Genomic DNA, 22,796 nt, shown 5'->3' with positions numbered 1-22,796 from the left:
AGTAAGCAATTTGCTTTGAGTTTCGTACGGGGATTAAGCTCAATGTTTCGGAAATGTCTGCGGGAGAAATCACAATGGGAATTATAATATAAGTAGGTTAGGTGCCCACAGCTGAAATCACAAAGCTACGCTTTTGATAAACGAAAGCTTGCGAAATTATGGAACATTTGGCTGGATTCCTACGGAAGCTGTTCCTTTAAGATATGTACCTACGAGCTTTAGAGAGAACAAATAAAACAATGTCGTTTTGTAAAAATATTTACTTTTGTACATATTTACACGAGTATAAAGTAAATTTACAAAAGAATAACAATTTGTGGCCACAATAGGGTAGATACGTTTAACGTATGCATGTTACGTATATTTTTTAAATACATTATAATGAAAAAAATTATAAATATTGCAGAATGACTAATATTCTGTTTCAAAATGGTCGCATTTTGTGAGCAATCTATTGTGTTTATATAATACAATATCTATAGAATTACCTAAAAATCTTATTAACATTATAATACGTATCTACCTTTACACATTAAAGTATTATTAAATAGACATAAAAATTACTCTCGCGTCGTCGCCTATCAACACACGTCCACGTTACCTACAAAATCTTTAATCGTACCGTGTATAAAATTCAGCTACAGTCAGTTTGCAAACATTAAACTCGGTGGTGTTAAAACATATTTACATTTAGCTACTAGTAAAATATAAAAGTTAGGCGTTAGAACGGACATCATCTGAGCAGCAGGGCCCACAGTGCGGCGGCGAGCGTGTACACGGCGCGCGTGTAGTGCGGCTGTGCGTCGCTGGACAGCGCGCTGGCGTGGCACTCCGCCTCGTCGGCGCGCAGCTGCAGCAGCGGCGTGCGGCGGCCAGACGCGTCCTTGCACGTGCCGCCGCGGACGGCACGCCGCAGCTCCGCGCCCGCCTCGTTCTCCTGCAGCCAGCGCCGCAGCCACCCGCCCAGCCACGCCAGCTCGCATTCACAGCGCAAAGGATTCCCCGTCAGTATCAGCCCTCCTACAACACAATTCACCCCAAATATTAATATACAAGTAGACGATATACCTCGCCTAGAAAAGTTTCGAGTGGCGTATTAAGAATTAAAACTCATTAAGAAGAGTTGCCCGCCTCATTCTGTGTGGTGAGAGGCTCGGTAAATTTTAATAAAATACTAGCATTTGCTTGTGGTTCACTCGCGCCACTGTACATTTTTAATGAAGTACGTAACTCGTTTTAGAGATATCGCAACGTTAATTATAAGCTTATAAAATATTTAAATTGTTTTCTAAAGAGATTTTGTGGTTTGACTACAGGTAAATCGTAAAATTTGTGCGTTAATTTTCAAGCTTTTAGGTGTGAAAACCGTGTCGCGGCTCCACATACAAGTTCTCTTAGCTCGGCGAGACTAACATTAAACTAAGTTTGACTTTTAAAATTTAAACGAGCGTAAAAATGCAGGTTTTCAACTTCGTTAAGCCGAGCCGCAGATAGGTAGTGTAAAATAAAATCATCTGCTCTGAAATGAGAACTTTATCTTGTTTATATATTGTAACTAGTATTATGTACCGTTTAACTACAAGTTTTACTACTGTAGGAATATTGGATGAAGTAGATTACACACGAACATAATGTTGACGTACCTGACAGTAACTTGGTTGCTACATGACTCCAACTGGTGAAATTTGGATAGAAAATGGCAGGATTAAGTGTCGTCAGTTGATTATAGCTCAAGTCGATACCAAGTTGCGGGACTTGTCCCAAATGTCTCATAAATGCTGTCGGCAATTTCGTTAGGGAAGTCATTGTGATCCTGATAAATATCTCTTGACTGTCGGCAAACGGCTGAAAAGCTTCGTCGGATATTCGTTTGAGATTTGATCCTCTGATTTCCAAGTAGCGAATGTTTCTTGCATCGATCCCGTGTAATTGATTGTCCATGATCTCGTCTGTCCAATGTATCACTAATTTGTACAAGGAAGGAAGGGAAGAAGTGATATTGGAAATACGGAACGTAGCATGATTTATAGTGGACCACGATTGGATATGCAGGGACCGGAGCGATATCAAGGGACGGAAGGAATCCTGGTCAACTATGTCTAAGTATTTCAGTCCATTTAAATTCAAATGAGATAAATTGCTCAACCATTTGAAACTATTTGGCGTGATTCTTACAATAGGATTGTACGACAGATCGAGAATGTTTAGATTATTTAAATGAAACCACATCTTTGGCACTAAAGAGGTAAGACGATTATGACTTAGATCTAAATGGCGAAGACTTACTAGCCGCTTAACATCAGTCTCCTTAAAACTGTTTATGTAATTTGACGTCAAATTGAGGCTAGTTAAGTTTGTCAAAGGTAGATAAGGCACTGACTTTAAGCTTACATTTGCAAGATTCAAATGCCTCAAGTTGGGAAGGTTGTGAAACAGCTCCTTGAAGTTTGCCTTTATGGAGTTAGAGCTTAGGTCCAGTTGGCGCAGTCCGCCGAGGCTCGAAAACGTGTTATCAGATAGTACCGTTAATAGATTGTGACCTAAATATAGACTCAATAGAAACTGCGTGCTCCGGAATATATTACTGTCTAAATATTCTATACGATTGTGCGATAAGTCGAGGTATCGAAGGGTGAAGCCGATTTGTGATAGCGCTGTGCCGGGGAAAAGTGACATATCGTTGTAACTCAAATCCAAATGCTCTACGATAGTGTTTTTGAACACGTCTCTTGGAAGCAACCTCAAATTATTATGATCTAGTTTTAAGTACCTCAACTTATTTAAATTGTAGAATTGTTCGACTGATAGTTGTGTAATTTTATTGAATGACAAATCCAATATCTGTAGAGAAACCAAGTCTGAAAATGATTTTCTTTTAATAATAGTGATATTGTTTTTGTGTAAATCCAGAATTTCTAAATATTTAGCATTTCCAAATGCTTCGTTTGATACATGAACAATTTTATTATGCGCTAAAATAATCTGTCGTATTGTTGATTCGACTGCAATAAAAAAAATGTTTGGCACTTCGAACAGCTCGTTAAAGGAGCCGTCGAATATATTAACAGAGACGCTTGAGTCGCCATCGACAAACTTGATGCGGTTTCTGCTAACGTTCAGAGTGAACGTCACGTCTATATTAGATACGTTATGAAATGAGTTCAGTGATAAATACGTAAAGTTGTTTCCCTGGAGTTCCAATATTTCCAGTTTTGGTAAATTAGCAAACGTCTCAGCTTCCATCGAATCGATTATGTTACCCGCAAGAGATAAATATCTTAAGTTCGGTAAGTTTGTGAAAGTGTGCTTAGTTAAGTTGTTGATTCTGTTATAAGATAAATCTAAGTTTCTTAACTCCGGCATGAATATAAAACTTCTGCTGTGCAATGAATGCAAAAAATTATACGCGAGTCTCAGATTGCTCAGAGATAGCGACGTATTGTGATAGTCTTCACTTATGACAATATCTACAATCCTGTTATAATCTAAGTTTAAATATTTTAGATATGGGAATGCAATCAAATCCGACAATTTTAAAATGTGAAAATCATTGTTATCGAACGACAACCAGCTGAGATTCTCTAGCCCGTCTTCGATTTCAAAAGGAAAATAGCCGCTAAATAGCGTAGAAGAAGATTCTAGTACATGGAGCGAACTAGTCACGTTCGAAAGAGATTGTGGATGCACGTAGTACAAGTCGTTAAAACTTAGATTTATCTCCTTCAATGGCATACTTGCCGGGAAAACGTTCTTATAAATCTGTGCAATCCTGTTACCTCTTAAGTTGATAGTTCCCAGAGAGGTGGACCAGTCCAGAAATTCGTTTGGTAACAAATTAGATATCCTGTTGTAGCTTAGGTCGAGATAACGAATAGAACCGGGCTCGAGCGTTTGAAGTGCAGACGGTATTGAAGTTAAAAAGTTGCCCGCCATCGAGAGCGTCTGGATCCGGCTCGGGAGAGCGGGCGATTCCTCCAACTGGTTGTAAGCTAAAGATAAATGACGAAGTCGCACGACCTGAGCCAGGCTGTCCGGCAAGTGGAACAATTTGTTGTGCTCTACTTCCAGATGTTCCAGCGAGTTTTTCAGCGATAAGAATAGTTCGCGGCTGATGGAACTCAACATGTTGTATGACACGGACAATCTCTCGATTCTATTATTAGCGAATACCGACTTGGGGATCTTGGTAAGTTCATTTAGGTCTAATATAATTTGCCTTATTTGAACTTCTCGGAGTAGAAGTATCGGGGAAGTGTCGTTGATTTTGTTATTACTCAAATCTAACTTTTCTATTTTCTTAGTTTTATTACTTGGACAAACGTAGTTATCTTTAAATGTAATAAAATTATGACGTAAATGTACAGATTGTAACCTAGGTAGACTATAAAGTAAATCACAGGATAGTTCATGTATGAAGTTGTTGGATAACTTGAGGAGTGTGAGGGATGGCGGCAGGGAGTCGCTGGCGATGCTCCGGAGGTGGTTGCCCTCGAGGTCGAGCTGCAGCAGGTGGTACAGCGACGTCAGCGCCTGCGACTTGAGCTGCGTCACCTGGTTGTTGCTCAGTGACAAACTCGTCAACGTCTCTTCTAAGTGGTGCCATTTTATTTCAGCTCCTAAGTACACTATGTTGTTGCTAAAATAAACGTTAATATATTAATAAAATTAATCAACTCCAGAGTAAAAGTTTAATAGAATTTAGTTTGAAAACTTGTGCTTACTTCTGCAGATTCAACCAGTTTAAAACTTTTAAATCTTTTAAGCCCTGCTGCGGTATTTCAGTGAATTCGTTGTAACCGAGGTCTAAGGATGCTAGTGTACCAGCCATGGAGCTGAAAACGAATGAGTTTTATTTAATGTTCCTTTCACTTGACTTTTAATTAAAGTTCTCGAAATTGTTATAAAGTTTCAAAATATAATTTACCTAAATGCGTGCATCTCGATGTAATGTAATTTGTTAGCAACTAAGACTAATGTTTGCAATCTCAATCCATCCAGTGCGCTTTCTGTCAGCACTTCTAGATTAGACATGCTTATATCTAGATGTTGCAGCTCTATCCGGGGCCATTCTGTAAGAGAAGTTTAAATGGGTACATAGTTCTGAGCCACACTTGAGGACTTTACGGTGCCGTACTATTTCAATTAGGACTTTCATTAGTATAACTTATAAAATACTCAAAGAACTTGCGTGTTTCAAGCTAAGTATAAAATGTTATTAGTCTTCTTAAAGTTTCAGCTGGGCACGACTATCTCTCATGATTAACATTTGTCTTATTTATTTAAGCTAGAATAAGAATTTATATTACGACGTTTTTAATATACCATAATTCAGTTAATTATTATTTATTTCGAAGCCGAACAAAACATAGGTTTATAGATAATTGAAAGTAGCATTACAGCGTTAAAAACAGAAAAATCGAAGATTTGCTAATGACAGTTATGTGCAATAGTCTTCGTTTCATTTGATTTTTAACTTGGTTAGTATTGAAAGGTCATTGGCCTCGTGAATAGCTTGCATACCTGGGAATCTGTGCAGTGGCACGGCAATGCAGGACATGTGCGCGGCGCGGCAGGAGCACAGCGGGCTGCCGGCGCACGGCTCGAGCCGCTCCGGGGCCAGCGCGCCCGCCAGCGCGCACGCCACCAGAGCCGCCCACTGCAGCGCCACACGCGCGCTGCCATGCCCCAACACCATCACTGGCCAAAACACATTATGCTATATCAGGCGTCACTTAATCTTTCGTACAGACTACTTAAAGTTTCATAATGGCACTGAAAATCATATTAATTTAAAACATTCTTGTTCCCAATCATTAAACTTATGCTTATGGTAAACAATCATCATGACTATTACAATATTTTTTTTATGAGGATCAAAACGTTTCGTCTGACCACGACGTGGGTGACATGATGATCTGACGGCATTTGCGGGTTCATCATGGCGGAATACGGCGCAAGACAGACAGTTATGGAAAGAAAAAGGGGAGGCCTTTGCCCAGCAGTGGGACACAGAAAAAAAAAACCTTTTCATTAAACTGCTTGCCATTCAATTGGTGCACTCAGTCCAACCAAGGAAACGTCAGAGAATATATTGTATGTACAAACTTTTAATACCTATAAAAAAATTATGATTGGAATTGAGAGTAATCTAATTCAAATAAAAAAAATGTGCGCTTACACAAGAAGTGTATTAGTACTACTAATGTTGTAAAATACAAATACAAGTAGTAGATATCTATTAACTAAGTAATGACCTAACTTCAAGTACTATCTTTCTTCGAATAAAATACTCGACAAACTTACTGCACTTAATACTCTCCTGAATTCAAATCCTAATGTATTTGCAGAATGACTGGGAGAAGATTTTGTTTCAAAGTTTGAAGTACTCCGAGTCCAATGGATGATATATTATGGTAACGTGGCGGAGTTCTATCCGCTGCTGCTTCAATTTTGAATTTGTCTTGAATTGAATTTTATTTCACTAGTAATTGTTTGAATTAAAATTAGGATTTTGTAGGCATACTTTTCAATGTACAATGATTGTTTAAAGCATTCCTTTATGAAGCGGTAAGGCAAGGGTCAAAAAAAAATTAACTTGATTTCTAATTGATATTAGAACAAATTCTGACTGTTCTGGTGATAATTTTAGTAGATAAAATCATATTTAAGAAGAGGCTTGATTTATGTTCCACCTACACCTAAACAAATTACAAGAGTTAACTAGTATTCCTTTGAGACATTTCTAATTGAACACTTCTTGAAGTCGAGATTCGTATTGACAAAGAATTCTAAAGTCTTTTACAATCTATGTCTCACATTCACCACAATGTTGCTTGTAATTTGCACGACAAAATAACCATGAAGACACTCTTTGTGTTTTTATTCGACAGATCAGCTTGTAAATCTTTTGAAGTTTAAAATAGAAAACCTGTTACAAAGGAATTCGGTCGTAGTATCTTAATTACTTGATAATTTCAGCCTTAATTACTGTAGTAGAACTTTGGCTAAATTATTATCTTCTTATCTATATTAATAAAATACCAAAGCTATGTCTCTAGTGTTTAAATATTTAGGAAAATCTTATTGAGGTCGAATTAACAGACTGGCTTGCAAATCAGATAAGCTATTGGGATCTATATTGTAAAGCAACTTAGCGTATCTAATCCTAAATTAGCCTTATGCTTTTACCCTGAATTCTGTTGTTCTATGTGTATCATGTTAGGGGTATGACTGAATTCCGTGTTTCAATGAGTGTGTGAGAATGATGGATGATGAAACAGTAACAAAATTATAAACTGGGCAACGTTACAGTTACTGGTTTTATTTGAAAATCGTACGTATTCAAAACAATGACATGAATGGATGGCAGTGCACGGCGATTATTATTTTTACTGATTGATCACATTCCAATATTCGTGTTTCAGTTTTATTTTTATAACATACACACATTTTACGAGTAAACTAAATAATTACTGGTCCATAATTTTATAATGCAGTGCAAATTACGTTTGACCTACATTATTTGTACCAATCTCTGCTTTAGTACGTAGCAGTACCTTTAAACCTTGTTGAGTAACACAATGTAACGTTAAATTATGTGAGTGTTTGCAAGTATAGTCCCTCTCAGTAACGCGTAAAATTTTCATATAAATTATTCAACCACTTTTTACGTTTGTAAAGTAATTCTAAAGCGGTTTGTTTGCGTGAACCTAAAAACGGCTATGTCAAACAAAATGAAAAATACCATGAAAAATGGACGCTCGTCGGCAATTTCACCTTTATTAACTTAAGCTTCAATTAAAGACAGACTAGCGTTTTTAAAAGTGGATATTTGAATTTTTGATGACTGGTCGTAATGTGTAAAAAATCAGAATTTTCTTTGGTCTAAATTAGCATTAGTGTTTTCTGCTGATTTATCGATTATTAATAGTAAGTTACGCTATGAATTCAGGTAGGAATTACCACATTACACAGTAAATGTTACTCTTTGGTGCAAACTTTTGTATAACAGACATTGTTTTGGTTGAGACTATGCTACTATAGTGAACGTAAATAGGTACACTTGTTTGATTGCAGAGTAAATAAAGGGTGAAATATTTTAAAAACGTTTTATTGACAGGTAAAAAAATATTCCGCGTATTTTTTCGTAGTTTGTATTCCATTTTAATCCAGTTTATTCAATAAACTAAGTCCTGGAAGCTGACGCTAAAATTGAATTAATTTACATTCACAATATTTTCTCGTTATGGCTTTTATGTACCCACTGTAATAAAAGTTAAAAATTTAATCTTCGCTTGTCGATTATTAAATTCCCAATATTGGCAGTCGGCCGTGCAATTGGATGAATTTGTATGTAATGTTGAACGAAACTGACTTGTGTTATTATACTGCATGCACCACGCAGTTTTTAAATTAATGTTTCGCATTTAAGTTTTCCTTACATACATTTAAATATTTTATATGTAAGAGAGTCAAAAAGCGTCTCTATTATAAGTCAAGTTTGGTATATTATATTCACTAAACATGAATGAAAACTCCAGACTAATATTTAAAATGTGAATGTGTGTACATTTCTTTTTTCTTTTCTGTAAAATTGGCTGAACCGACGGAATAGTTCTGCCAGGTTGATAGCTAATAGCTTTAGAAAGAACATAAGCTACCTTATTCCGCGGGCGGAACCGCGGGTGTAAGCTGCTAATATTACATAAGAACGAGTATTTTGCTCCGACCTGGGAAGTATTTTTTTGTAGAAATACGTTCCTTTAACGCGTTGCTACAAAGTGCAATCAGTTCCCTACGTAGAGAATCTTGCTATATATTCTCGGAGCTTATTTAGGAAACGACTTACTTCGAGACTGTGACGTCATAAATGAACGAATCGACCCGCAATTGATTTCATTTATTTCGTATTTTTATAGTGCACATCTTTCGGATTTCTGAATCAAATAACTCGTATAAAGCAGTAAAAATAACGCTGCAGTGGATTTAAACAAAATTTTCTAGCAAATTCTGGGCCAGAGTAATATCAGTGTACATCAAGTGTCTGTTTTTTACCAAACGGACGCTGTTCCATGCATTTATTTTGCTTGTTGGAATGCTCAAACATCGAAATTGGACGTGTTGAGGACGTTGATGAGTATTCAAACACTAAAATGTGGTAGCCTTTCCTATGTTTTTATGTCTTTAGGCTGTTTTACACAAAGTTTTGAAAAAAATACTGATAAAACAACATAATATCTGTATGTAAAAGAGACTATTTGAGTTATGATTTTTATATATTACATTTGGATAATACGCGCAGTAATTAAAGGTTATATATATTTTTTTGTAAACAGTTCTTTACGCGCTTCGCCCTAACTATTCCAACGAGCGCTCTACAGTCACACCTTTACCCTCGGTCCCTCAAGTCTTTCACATAGCTTCATATAATACGTTTATTAAATTCACCGAACTAGTTTCACTTTAATGTTCAAATTTTATACAGCCAGCCCCAAACTGAATAGTGTACGCTCAAAGTATTAGGTTGATATGATAATGAGGGCCTTCCGGACACAAACCTTCATATTATAATTACTGTACAGTCCAATGTACTGAATACTCGTGTTTTGATATGTTATTTGAAATGCATGTAGTATAATATATTAATAAAATAGTTTCCGAATTGTATTTGAATTGATTCTAAAATTGTATAATCGTAAACAAACATGTATTTCAATTTTCAATTGGTATTTGAAATTGGATGTTAAATAAATTATATGATATTATACTTGCAATACAATACGTATATAATAAAATATTATAAAAGACATTCACATACTCTAAAAAGTAAATACACAATGACAAAAGCCACTATATGGCGCAATGCAAACAAAAAACTGTAAACTAAAAGTAGAGGGTTAAAAAAAGTAATATACTAAGTAGCTTTGTCATAGTAGTGAGTGAATTAATTTAAATCATTTATAAATTCTCTTTGCGTATTCACCAGAGTGCGAGGACAAAATAAAAAAGTATTTTCAAACAATTCTCGTGACTTCGTTTTACACGCATCGTCTGTCTGTTCGCTTGTAACTTGAGCTCTACCAGAGAGATTTTGACGAGATTTTCCTCATTGTGTAGCATACTTATTCCGGGAGGTTTTAGTGTCTCAAACATTTTACGAAAGAACTGCTGGTGAATCTAGCATTAAATAATAAAATACGCTCTTTGAGATAAACGTAGCTCGGCGTTTGTGTTCTTTGAATGAACTAGGGCTTATATCTTCTACGTGACATTATAAAATGCACGTGGAGGAGTGTTTTCTTTTTTGCCTTATCTCTGTATTAAAATAAAGATTAGGACTAACCAGATTACATCAAATTTGATATGAAACGATCGTGACATAAAAATCTTATTCGTTTTCTAGAATCATAACATATCTCTATTCTAGTAATAAGAGTATGAGCTTCAATCAATCATCAAAATCAATCTTTGAAAACAACATTGTTAGTATCTGGCTCACATTTTTCGCTAGTAATTCTCAGAATGAACTAGGTACATATCTTCTACCAATTACATTTAGTAGATAGCGTAGTTATATTTAAGGTCCAGGCAATAAATTACACGGAGAACGTTACTTTTCCGATTTTCCAAAATTTATTACAGCCCCACTATTACAGATTAAATGCCTATGGCATTCAGTCCGCTTAACTGTTTTACTCATTTTGTGTACATATTACTAGCCATCCTGGCTTGCTTCACCCAGAATCCAGTTACAGTTTTAATTGGTTTAAATGAACTTGAATAAGTAATTATCATGGCACAGTCACATCGGAGTCAAATAAACAATCCTGTTATATTGAAACAATTACAAGATTTCACCTATAAACTTCTATATCCGCAAATCTTCAATTTCGCGTCCGTTTGGACTCTAACGGAACGAACTAATAATAAAAGTGCATATTGAGCAAAATATAAATCCAATTTCCTTCATTTTGTATTATCCGGTTCTTCCGTGCAGAGTTTAGAAAAATGTTGATTTAATAAGGGGCATGCTTGCATTTAATCAATGTTATCAAACAAGGCACGCAAAAGCTTGCTCTCTTACGTTGAATAAACGCAATCCATCGATTGGCTCCACGAAAACTTTCTGTATACAGGGATTGATTACTTAGAAACATTACTAAGTGTATTTGAATACAGCAAAGTGTAACAATAATTCGATATTTACACGCCGACTCTCAAAGGGATTTTGTTTGACAGCCAAACTTCGGTTATTTACGCTTTACGAAGGTGCTTCGTAGTAGTAGAGAAAATAAAGATTGGAGTGGCGCCAAGGGTCGGTGGTAGGGAAAATTCTGGCTGCATTCGAGTAGGGTTTCAAATTAGATTGCAGCTGTGGACTGTTGCGGTTCCCTCTGTTCCACTGTTATCAAATGAATGTAGACGAATAGCTGGTGTAACTTTAGATTAATGTTAAACCTCTTTGGAATAGCAATCTGCATTACGGACGAACAGAACCGCGACGAATATCCTATATGTATGCGCAATGCTATACACAATTTGCCTTCAGCGTTTATCGAACAGAAAAATGGCACAATAAGCCATGCAAAAGAAACAACATTAAAATACGCTATCGCAATTCAGATTTCTCGCAACACGAAAGCAATGATCCGTTTTTCCTAAACACAAAAAGAAATATTTTCAGTTGTAAGTTGAATTTCCGTTGTTATTATCCGCATCGGAATGAACGTTTTCTATTTCAATTTTGTCTACTGCATTTCCATTTTACACTGTAATTGAAGCATTAGGCACTGGGGAGCGGAATGTGAAAAGGATAAAAAATAAACGAAGTAGAGAAAGAAATTAAAAGATGAAAGAGACCGTAACGAAGTGCCCACGACGAAAAAAGTGAGAAATTATTTTAAGGCACTTGAAGCGGTAATAAGTGGCACAAAAGTTTTCGCAGAGATTTTCACGTTAAATGGTAATCTTAGAAATTCCGGAGTACGGTAATCAGATTAGGCGTCACCTCAGATGTATTTGCGGGATCTTTCAAATTATTCACTCACAAAATACCTAAGTCTTATCAGAAGTCGTTTTGTCACTTTTATCTTGCGGTAATGTTTTATGCGAGAATTCCTTTAAGTGCTTTTATGTACATATATGTACCCGTAAGTACCTATAGGTATGTGGGTTGGACCGTAGGTATTTGTATTCCAATCAGTGATAGTGCCTTTTGTTCTGTTGAATACAACCGTTTATCTACTTAGAAAATTGAATTTTCGTTTAGATACAATAACCGTTGGAGTAGTACTTGGTTCTCTTTCTTATGCTTTTGTCACTATTCTGGCTTATCAAGATAATCCCTTTGAGATTCAAGTCAATGTCATTCACTAGAAAATTCAGCTCGATGTTCGAGATACGCAGAAAGTTTTCAAATATGAATTTAACTACTTTGCTAGACATTTTCGTCCACTTTAATCAGCCGATTGCTTGCAGACGATTTTTTATTATAAGATTTTTCTCGTAGCATTACATAAATTATTGAGTATAAAGATTGAAGAAAGATAAACTATCAATTATCCGACATATAAACCCAATAAAACAATATCTAATGCTTGAGTGCCAATAATAAATGCCTTGTCTATATTATGTCGTACAATAATAAAAATATGCGTATGATTCGTTTCATCCAATTTGGTGAACGTTGTGCAGCCAGTTTTACCAAAATACAGAAAAGAGTTATATGAAAATATGATATTGTTAACTGAAAATAATTTTATTAAATGATTGGATAAAAACGTTGTTATGTATTCATAATTTAAAACAAATTGCCTTGCTGAGTGGTTTAACTAGTCAAAACTGTAATTACTGTGACAAATACTAATTGGTTTCGGTTATAACGCATAAAGTGTAGACGTGAACCATTTAAATAATGGATTATTTATGTTTTAACTAAACATATAAAACTTTGAAGTCGTTAAATGGAATTTAAATATTTATTATATCAATAAGATTTTAGTTTCTAAGTATCTTCGGTTTTAATTTAAATCTCGGCAAGTTTAATTTACGCAAGACTAAATTCTATTACAGCAAAGAATTCATAGTTTTAAAGAAAAGTATAAAAGATTTTGCAATAACTTAAAATCTCAAAGCTTAAGGGATAAGGAATTCTTGAATAAAACTTGCTTTTTCCCAATGAGTATGCATCAGTTGAAAGATCACGTTTTTATAATATTTTCTTGGATTAAAAAATGAATGAAAAACTGAAGATTCCAGCTAAGATCTGACAAGCAACTATAGTTGTATTTTTCTTCAAAGGATTTTCAAGGAACGGGCTTTTGCTGTGTTTCAGCAGCAGAGGTCTCTCACTGGGTATGTTTCCACATTTTATCCGTATATAATTCTATAATGTTTTAGTTATTATGTGTTAAGGTTAAATCCAATTTTGGAGTTTGAATTTTAGTCCATTGAAATGTTACATGAGATTTACATTTATTAGAGGACGCAATTTTATTTTCGGAACATGTAGGGGGGGTCTATAGAAGCTTAACTTGAAGTTTGTGGGGTCGCCACTCTTGTCCCCCGGCCGCCATCTTGGAAAAGGGGGTGGAAACACTTTTTTCGCTATATCTCGGAAACTATGCGTCTTACAATAAAATTGTAAAAGCATAATTTGTAGCAAATTATTTTGTCTACAAATATGTTTAATAACTTTTTGCCCTAAATTAACAATCAAAGAAGTTATAAGCAAAAAAGTGCAATTTTTTTTATAATTATTTTCTTTATTGCTCTATAACTTTTTTTAGCGACAGCCGCGCGGATGGATCTCTGAGGTTAAGCCACGCTTGCCAAGGTTGTTTTGTAGATGGGTGACCATCTTACACATATCGAGTTCCTCCCTGTTTCGGAAGGCACGTTAAATTGTGGGTCCCGGCTGTCATTTTCGAAGATTTTTGACAGTCGTTAACAGTACTCAGAAGCTTGAAAGTCTGACAACCAGTTTTAACCAGGGGTATCGTTTTATATCCCAGGTAAATGGGTTGTGGATGTCAGATAGGCAGTCGCTCCATGTAAAATACTGGTATTCAGCTGCATCTGGTGAGACTGGAAGCCGAACTCCAACATAGTTGGGAAAAAAGGCTAAGCTGATATGAATAAATTAAAAAAAAATAACTCAGACCAATCTTGTAGAGTATTTTTCGAGGAAATTTTTGCCTTATATATTTTTTTTATTTCATTAATTAGAAACTCAGTAACAGCGCTCCGAAATAGACCGGATTTGGAAAGAAAATTTTTGTAAAAAAAATTTCACTATTTTGCTTATAACTTCTTTAATTGGTAATTTAGGACAAAAAGTTATTAGACATATTTGTAGGCAAAATAATTTGCTACACATTATGCTTTTACAATTTTATTGTAAGACGCATAGTTTCCGAGATATAGTGAAAAAAGTGTTTCTACCCCCTTTTCCAAGATGGCGCCCGGGGGACAAGAGTGGCGACCCCACAAACTTCAAGTTAAGCTTCTATTGACACCTCCTACATGTTCCAAAAATAAAATTGCGTCCTCTAAGAAATGCAATATTCGGCCCTCAAATTGTAACATTTCAATGGACTATTTAGCTTTAACACACACAATGAAGCAGAAGTAGGCACGTTTGTTAATACAACACGTTGAATGGTCAAAATGCAATAACAAAGTTTCTATGTAGTACATTCGAATCCTATTATAAACCATTCTATATAAAGGACTTTTAGATCTAGGCTTCTGATCAACAGTATGTAGTTAAAGCCTATGTTTTCCTTTGAGACTCGTATAAAAAGTAATAGAGAAAATTGAAGTCAACTTGTCTTCTTTACTTAGACGATATATTTATGTGTATAGACATAGGACTATCTTAGCTTTGAAATATACTTAATATTTGAGTAATTTATTTCGCCTATATCTATCTTCGGTTTGATTGCCTCCGTGGCGCAGTGGTTTAGGTCGCCACGCCGCTAACATTGCGTCGTGAGGTCGTGGGTTCGATTACCACGTTTAACACGATTACCACGATTAAAAGTTCCCAGGATACAAGAGCATTTCTTAGTGCGGGAATTGCCTTTTTATAAAAAAAAGTTTTTAGAAAAGTGTCGAGTGCATTTTTTCACAGAATTTAACGAATTTTGGTATTTTAATCAAAATGATTTTTTGCTAATTAGTAAGCATAACATAAATGAACTGATCTTAAGTTTATTGTGTTTCTCAGAAATTATTGAACTCATTATAAGAGTAAAACAATCACAGCAAAACTCGCCATTTCTTGGTATTTTACTCCTTTTGTTCAAAGTTAAAGATTACATTACATATTAAATCATTAATGTCAGAAACAACTTTTTTATTTCGTCACTACTTACACCAAATCATAACACCCTATATGTTTATTAGAAACGAGTTATCCTTTTAGAATCGGTTTCCTACTACAAATTTTATCTAAGTATGTGATCAGCACCTTTGGATGAAAATCTTATCAGTGCCTCTAGCGTAAGAACTATTTTGAAATAAATTTTAAGTATTAACTTCTCAATACTCGATAATACTGTAGCCTGATTCTTTACGGTTAGTAATGAATGAAACGGTTGTTAAAATGTTCTGCCAAAATAATTCCTACGGCGCCCGCTAGAAGCAATAATCAAATTTTCATACAACATTTCTCTATAGCTAGCCAGTTGTCCATAGCGGTAGAAAATTGCGCTAGTGACTGTAGCGAATCGCACTGCTGACTGCAACTGTCTATATCAGCTTTTCCCAGAAATGATTAGTACCTAGAATTTGCTAAGTAAACTTAGATATAATAATATGTATGTAATGGGAGGTGCTTTTGCCGGCCTCAAAACAGAGTTAAACACTGCACCTGAGGATTCCATGACGTCATAACTCTTTATTCTGGAATTAGGTTTGATCGCCACTAACAATAGCTGGTACGTAACTGTGTTAATTCGCATGTATGTGCTTGACTGGTAAGTGAAAAATGCACTAAGAAGAAAATATTTAAACATTTGCAGCGAAATGGCTTGCAAGGCGCGCTTAACTGCTAACTGCAACCAAATGTGAGAAACTTATATATGGCTGCTGCAATCTTGAGGCATTGCATGCCTTTGTGACGTACATATAATTTATTGTTAACTAGCTCCCGCTCGCAGCTTCGCTCACGTGATATATCGTCGGAGAAATCCTCACATTTTTCTCGAGCTTTCGAAGTATTTCTGTCAAATTATTTATTTCAAGCGGTGCTCGTTTATATACAACTCTTTTAAACTGTTCTAATACTAAAAAGAGACATAAAATCACGAATCGTGTCTTAAATTTTGTGGTACTTTAAGTGGTACGTAATCAAAACTGGAATCTCAAGTCTTTACGATCTCTACCGCCGGAAAATTGCCACGGTTCTTACCACACTGGCCATATAAAAGTCAACAAAGTAAGCCAAATAAAGAAAATTAAGTTCTCTTTTAGAGGTGCTGGTCAATCAATCATGATACGTCACATTAATTGTAGAAGTTTGACTTGTACCTGACCAATTATTTACTGTAGGTATTTTTACTTTATATGATATTCTACCAAGGCAAATACATCTCTTTACTTGCTAGCGGTCAATCTTGTTTTACCTTAACGTACCCTTTACAGAGAATTTCAATTTGTATACCACAAAGGCCAACCGATCTTTGAGTGAACCGTGACAAAGTTTGCTTAACGTTTGTCAAAAGTTTAACGACAATTGGGTGCAACTGGCTACAAGCACCTCAAGACGGAGTAATGAATTGTACGAACAAAACAATAACTTTCCTTTGAACTCAACTTCCTTATAACTAATTACAATGATAACAGTTACCCGAAACTTTGAAAAGCGAAATAACGCGAGTACAAGTGTATTCTGTAATTGTACTCAATCCTTTTAACCTCTGCTTGCTTCTTGGAATAAAAACTAATTACAGGCGAATCGCTCACTTATTGATTCATATCGCTTCTTCGAAACTATCTCGATATATCCCATTTATGACTAAATCGAGTTTCTTAGCTCGTTATATATTAATTGACGGCTTACAAGGCGGCCAAATAAATTGGTATTGGTGTTTAAATAGTTACCATTTATGATGGCCTTCTGCGATTTACGTATAATTAAGCTTATGAAATTTAGAAATAAGGATTTAAGTGGTTTAGGAATTATAGGTTATATAGCATAATAGAGGAGTTCACGGCCAACGGTGTTTACTAAAAGGTGAAACGAATTGTTTGTAAGGCAACTTGAGGCTTTCTTAGATCATTGACCGCAAGTGGTATTAGAACTAAACATAAGTCAGTAACAGTGCAAATGGTATTAGCGTTGATTCAACGCAGGATAGAAACAAAACATGACTACGAAAGCTGAGTGTATTCACATTTCCATGTAGCGGCAATCAAGCAACAAAACAAAGTTCAAATATTATTTAGCCCAGCTGCACGAACAATCTCTAATATTCTCGAAAAAGCCACATTCTGCAGTTGATTTTGGACAAAGTAAATGCAATTGCAATCCGCGTACACACATGCTCTAAATTAGCATTTCGCAAACAAGTTGTGACCGATGTTTTTGTATCCAATTAGTTTAACTAGATTTTGTAATTTAACTACTCTTGTATGTACGATTTTGTGGGTTGTGTTGTGTAAAGTTGGGTTAGGTCGTTGAAATGCAGTTCATTATAAAGCTCTAATGATTAGATGGACAGGGACGGGCCGAAATGTGATCGTTGTGTGGTGGGTGTTTTAAAGGCTGTTTCCGAGAACATTTTAATTGGAAAACGGATCCTGGTTCTAAAGCTAGAGCTGAGCTGCGAGGAACGTAAAATATGGATATTCTAGACGAGCTCTTACTGGCAACTTTACACTTGCAGCCTTCGCACAAGTATATTTAATACTTACAGCGCATTATTACTTTGATAAATTATGTAACTATATTTTTTGATGGTTGCTTATACCTTAATTAAGCGATACAAGCGAGCGTTGTTACACCTAAGTACTAGATATGACACTATCAACAAAAAAAGTACTTAAAAAAGGTGCCAATTTTCCGAACAGTTAGGAGTTTATACGAGTCGGCTATTGTCCCACTACTACTCTAGTGTACCCACTGAAAAAATCACTGCCTCCGTTCAATATTGGCACAGCGCCCGTAATTGTCCCGCGATTATCATGATTAAGGATCAATACTAACTACAACAAACTACACATTAACGTTATGTATGGTCAGTGTTATAACCTGCATTATGTTATAAACATTGCGGTGATTCAATTTGTTTCAATTATGACGACAACCTTTTGAGAATACAAAATAAAACGTGTTATAGCGATGGATAGCCAATTTCGCTCACCGGTCTGTAAACGATCTGTGGTTTAAGCAAACGTTAGCGTGGTCATTCTAGAGATGGGTGACTGCAAAGTGGTATTTGAGCTGGGCGTCTCTGTGCTTTGGAGGGCACGTAAAAAGTCAGCCAGTTGTTGTCTACTAAGATAACAGTCGTTAAGCTATGTTAAAAGCCTTTCAAGCGGCTTGAACAACATTATGCCACCATGACCGGTAACCATAGGAATCAAAAAGAAGGAGAAGGGATGGATTTGTGGATTTACGTTATTTTTTGTTAGGAATCACTGACGGTATATTTACATCGGTGTTACATTATACTTATTCTTGTCTGCAACTCAACTTGGATTGGCAATTTTTGCTTGGGTTGTAACATAATATATTATTACTCTGTCATTATTGTGTGTAAATCAATGTTCTGTGTGTGGTTGCTCATGCTATTATAGTAGCAGAATGGTTTAGTAACGATCTTCAAATTCTCAAATGGTTCATAATCAGCCGAGTAATGTTGAACTATATAATTATAATACGTTCATGTGAACTATATAACACGTGTAATCATATTGAGCAATCAAAAAACTTAATAAAGAAAAGAATACCTTTCTTTTGATATGAAACTTAAGGCGTGTTTTATAAACCGAACGCACTAACGGAAAAGTTGTTAAACGATTCTCCGCCCGAACTTCGTAATAACAAGTTTAATTATTCAAGTGTAGCCGTTACGGGTATTTTTCAGTTTCACAATTAATTACACGTAATTATAGTTTCCTTACTAATTATGTTTGTAATTAGTTTAATCAATATCGGGTGCGTGTTTTGAGTAAAAAGTTTCTTGTAAACTTCTTTGTTACAGTGGTGATGTGAATAATACTCGTTTGTTTATATGGTTTTGAAGGGCGTTTGATTTGAGTTGTTAAATCAAATTGTACTTATTTAGGGTGTGATTGGAGCTATAAGTTAGGCATATTGTACCACAGGGTTAGAAAAGGTACGGACAATGTGTGGTTCATTTTTACGTTCATATTTTTTTGCTAGTGGTAAACCCATCGTCAAAGTTGTTGAAGCAGGCTGAACTCTAAATGACCTTATTAATTTTATTTTAAATTTAACAGTAAAAAATATATAGAAGTCATCTGTCTAATGTTTCCTTCGAAGTCAGAATATACTCATATGCTATTAAGCGGCCACCCATCTTACGAAAATAAACGCAAAAAGCCGCTGAACTCCTTGATCAGTTAGTGAGCGGTGAATATGACCGTCGCTTTTGAGCGCCAAAAAAAAAAAGAATAACATGATTTCATTTTTATGTTAGATGCAAAGATCGGATCGGAGTACCTTGTCCTGTAGGGATACAGGACAAGGTACTCCGATATTGCAAGCCTGAGTACAAATAGTCTAACCCATATAATTTAAGAGAACATTGTATCATGTTGAAGTTTGAGCTTACAAAATGCAAGGAACAAAGATTGCTTATATCATCTGAGTGCGAGTTTAAGTACCTACTTTCAGAATTTGCACGAAGCATTTATTCTTTAACATTACTATTAGGTTTCACATGCTCTTGTAATAAAATAAAATACTAATTACTGTAACAAAAATGTGGTAATCGTTTTGATAGAAAGTAAACGTTAACAAAATTAAAAAATCATCATAAATCAAATCTCAATTATCTCATCATCAATAATTCCAATTTATTTTTAAAGCGACTTATGTCAACAGTATGAATTCATTGTTTTACAAATCGTGAATTGCTCGGCTGAATATCATACTTACATTATATTCGATAATATCTTTTACAAAATATACATAAAGAAGTTTTGTATACAGATAACTGTTGATTTGCAACTCTTGATCAGAAATTCGCGGAGTCTGTGGTTTAAACTTTTTGTTACTCTCGAGAGCTATTAATACGGGTATAGCCTCGGGGTTGTTGTACAAAAAACCGCGGTATTTATTCTGTGAGATATACGAACTTAAGTTATGGTATACGTTAAAACTAAAAGTTGTTGGTTGAATTTAACTGGAGCGTTTTTACACAGTTTGTACCTCATACTGATCGTTTTTATTGAAGCAAACTTTTGCGAACTACTTTTGAGCTCCGTGTATTTTTTTTCATGTATTTTTATTTATTTTCACGAGAGAATAGAACCCACGACCCGAATCAATCCCAACGCAATGGTAGCGGCGTGGCGACTTTAACCACAAAAAAATACTTTCTCAAAGACGCAAGTGAACTGATTACAAATACCGTTAACTCATTAACGCGCTCATTACCTCACTCCAATTATCTCATACCGCACGAAAACAATATTGATTAAAACATATAAAGATACCCAATCAAACATATACTATGTTGTAACTCAACTACTTTGAGTACGTAATGTTATACTGCATTTATTTTATTCAATGATCACACATTTTCGGATACTAATCTAGCAAAAGCATTGTTAAGCTACAATCAAAACAAATCACATTCAACTACATCCCGCACTTGAATAAGTTATACCCTTTCTCGTGTTCTATATCAATGGTATTAATAAACAAGTGAATTTCGATAAATTCAAATTCTATTTGTAGCACTGTAGCAATCTACGATCAATGCTACGGCGTAGAATAGCCGAATTGAGTGTAGCAAATGATATATAAGTAATTCGACGATACGGTCATAAAACGTTGAAGATAAACTTTTATAGGCTTTTTTTACTCAAATACGTTGTCGGGATAAGCTATAATGTTGTCTCTTTTTAATGGTTTATTCTATTTTTAATGTCTTTAGAAATTGGACCGCTATTTTAGGAAAGCCGAGTATAATTACATGGATTATTAACTTAAAGCTAAGCGCGCCATAATATTTGCTTTGTTAGTCGTGTGAGATCGATTAGCCTCTTCCGTTACCTTCAAAAACACAACGTTTTTGCTGCCTTTTAGAGGCAAAAGCTATTTAGTAACGGGCCATTTATTTTATGTACAAGTCTCAGCGGTATTAACTATTAAATATTCATTTCTTTATTCTGTTTCTGATTAAGGGAATCAGTTATTATAAAAATCATTTTCAAAAAAATCTTTATTCTGAAGCCAAAGCTACTTTTTGTATCATAAGTTGAATACTCATGAACCCTTGCTATAAAAAAGCAAATAGTAACTCAATCTGTAATCTAGAGAATATCAGAAGGTATCCTTAGCAAAAGTAAGAAGAGGGAAATCAAACTAGGGCGCCATCAATCCCACCGATCAAAAGTTAATAGATCCTTTACACATAAATAGCAACAGTTAATCCTACTACGACTGCGGATCGGAATGACAAACTGTCCCACACATTGAACTGTATACGCCGATAAGGAAGTATGAAGGACCGACCGACGGACTAATCTTAACTGACGCCGGCGGCAAATGGCTAAGCTCTTTAAACGTACGCTTTGTGACAAACTTGTGCATCTCCGAGAGCCGCGCGAATCAATAAAATAAAACCTAAATAGCGCCTGTTAGTAGGTTATTCTGAAACCAGCCACCTATGGACACCTCAGTAACCCAATTTTAATCCGCAGCGAAATGGCAGCGTGCTCATTTTTGCTTTATTTCATTACATAAAATGTGGGTGGACACCAACGACGTTCTGATACACAGTTTTTTATAATTAAGCTTTCAAATTGTCTAATTAGAAGGTCTATTAATAGCTAAAGCAATTTGCTGAGTCTTGTTTTAAAATTACCAAATTTTATATCGTACAAAATGAGTTAAACTGAATAAAGATATCATCGGTAGGATATTAATATCTATCCGCAAAAATGTATTGGTCCCTTGTCATACGGTCACCAAGCGCCGTGGCCGGGGATTGATACAATCACCACGGCTAGTAATGACCTCATAAATTGACATGTAGGATGGTGATTATACCAGTATTAGTACATAAGCAAAAGCGGCCGACGGTACGATACCCATGGGAAGTGATAAGGTATTCCTAGGAGAATTTACTTCTGATAAATGAAGTAATGAACGAAAAAATATTATAACTATTATAGAAGAAATCCGCATGTAAAACCAGTGATCTACAATAAAAAAAATATTTAATACAATAATTATACTTACGAATAGTTACTTATTAATTAATCACATCTCAAAAACCACTACAATTCAATAGAAATCCAAAGTTTGGCGAGCGTTTGAACGTTCAATTATAATTGTAATTTTTATTCAACTTCATCAGTCACTTTGAAGCTTGCGGTTCACTGGTAACAATAACCGAGAGTTGGACATTTTAAAGTTGCGCGAGTCGCAGTCGGAGGGGGTGAGAGCCGGCGGAGTCGGGCACCGACACGGCCGCGAGCCTCGGCACCCGAAGTCGGACTGAGGCCTTCGCGCCGTGCACCCGAGCCCGCGATCGACGCTTCAAATTATACCTTTCAGGTATCCACCTTATCTCCCCTTCAAGGTCTTATCT

The 22,796-nt window shown here is 35.5% G+C and overlaps 1 protein-coding gene across 1 annotated transcript; it reads right to left on the bottom strand.

Moving 5' to 3' along the window:
- Positions 1-251: 251 nt before the first annotated feature.
- Positions 252-22,685, bottom strand: LOC142975004 (uncharacterized). The gene is made up of 6 exons (XM_076117614.1): positions 22,445-22,685; positions 5,521-5,697; positions 4,925-5,069; positions 4,722-4,832; positions 1,644-4,636; positions 252-1,020 (listed from the first exon to the last, which is right to left on the bottom strand). The coding sequence occupies exons 2-6, from the start codon at positions 5,693-5,695 to the stop codon at positions 734-736; spliced, it is 3,711 nt and encodes a 1,236-aa protein (XP_075973729.1). The 5' UTR covers positions 5,696-5,697; positions 22,445-22,685; the 3' UTR covers positions 252-733.
- Between the last annotated feature and the right edge of the window lie 111 nt (positions 22,686-22,796).

Source organism: Anticarsia gemmatalis, chromosome 8 (genome assembly GCF_050436995.1).
Source record: "Anticarsia gemmatalis isolate Benzon Research Colony breed Stoneville strain chromosome 8, ilAntGemm2 primary, whole genome shotgun sequence".
Taxonomy (NCBI): Eukaryota; Metazoa; Arthropoda; class Insecta; order Lepidoptera; family Erebidae; genus Anticarsia; species Anticarsia gemmatalis.
The sequence above is the reverse complement of the archived record's forward strand: the minus strand, read 5'-3'. Positions and strand labels throughout refer to the sequence as shown.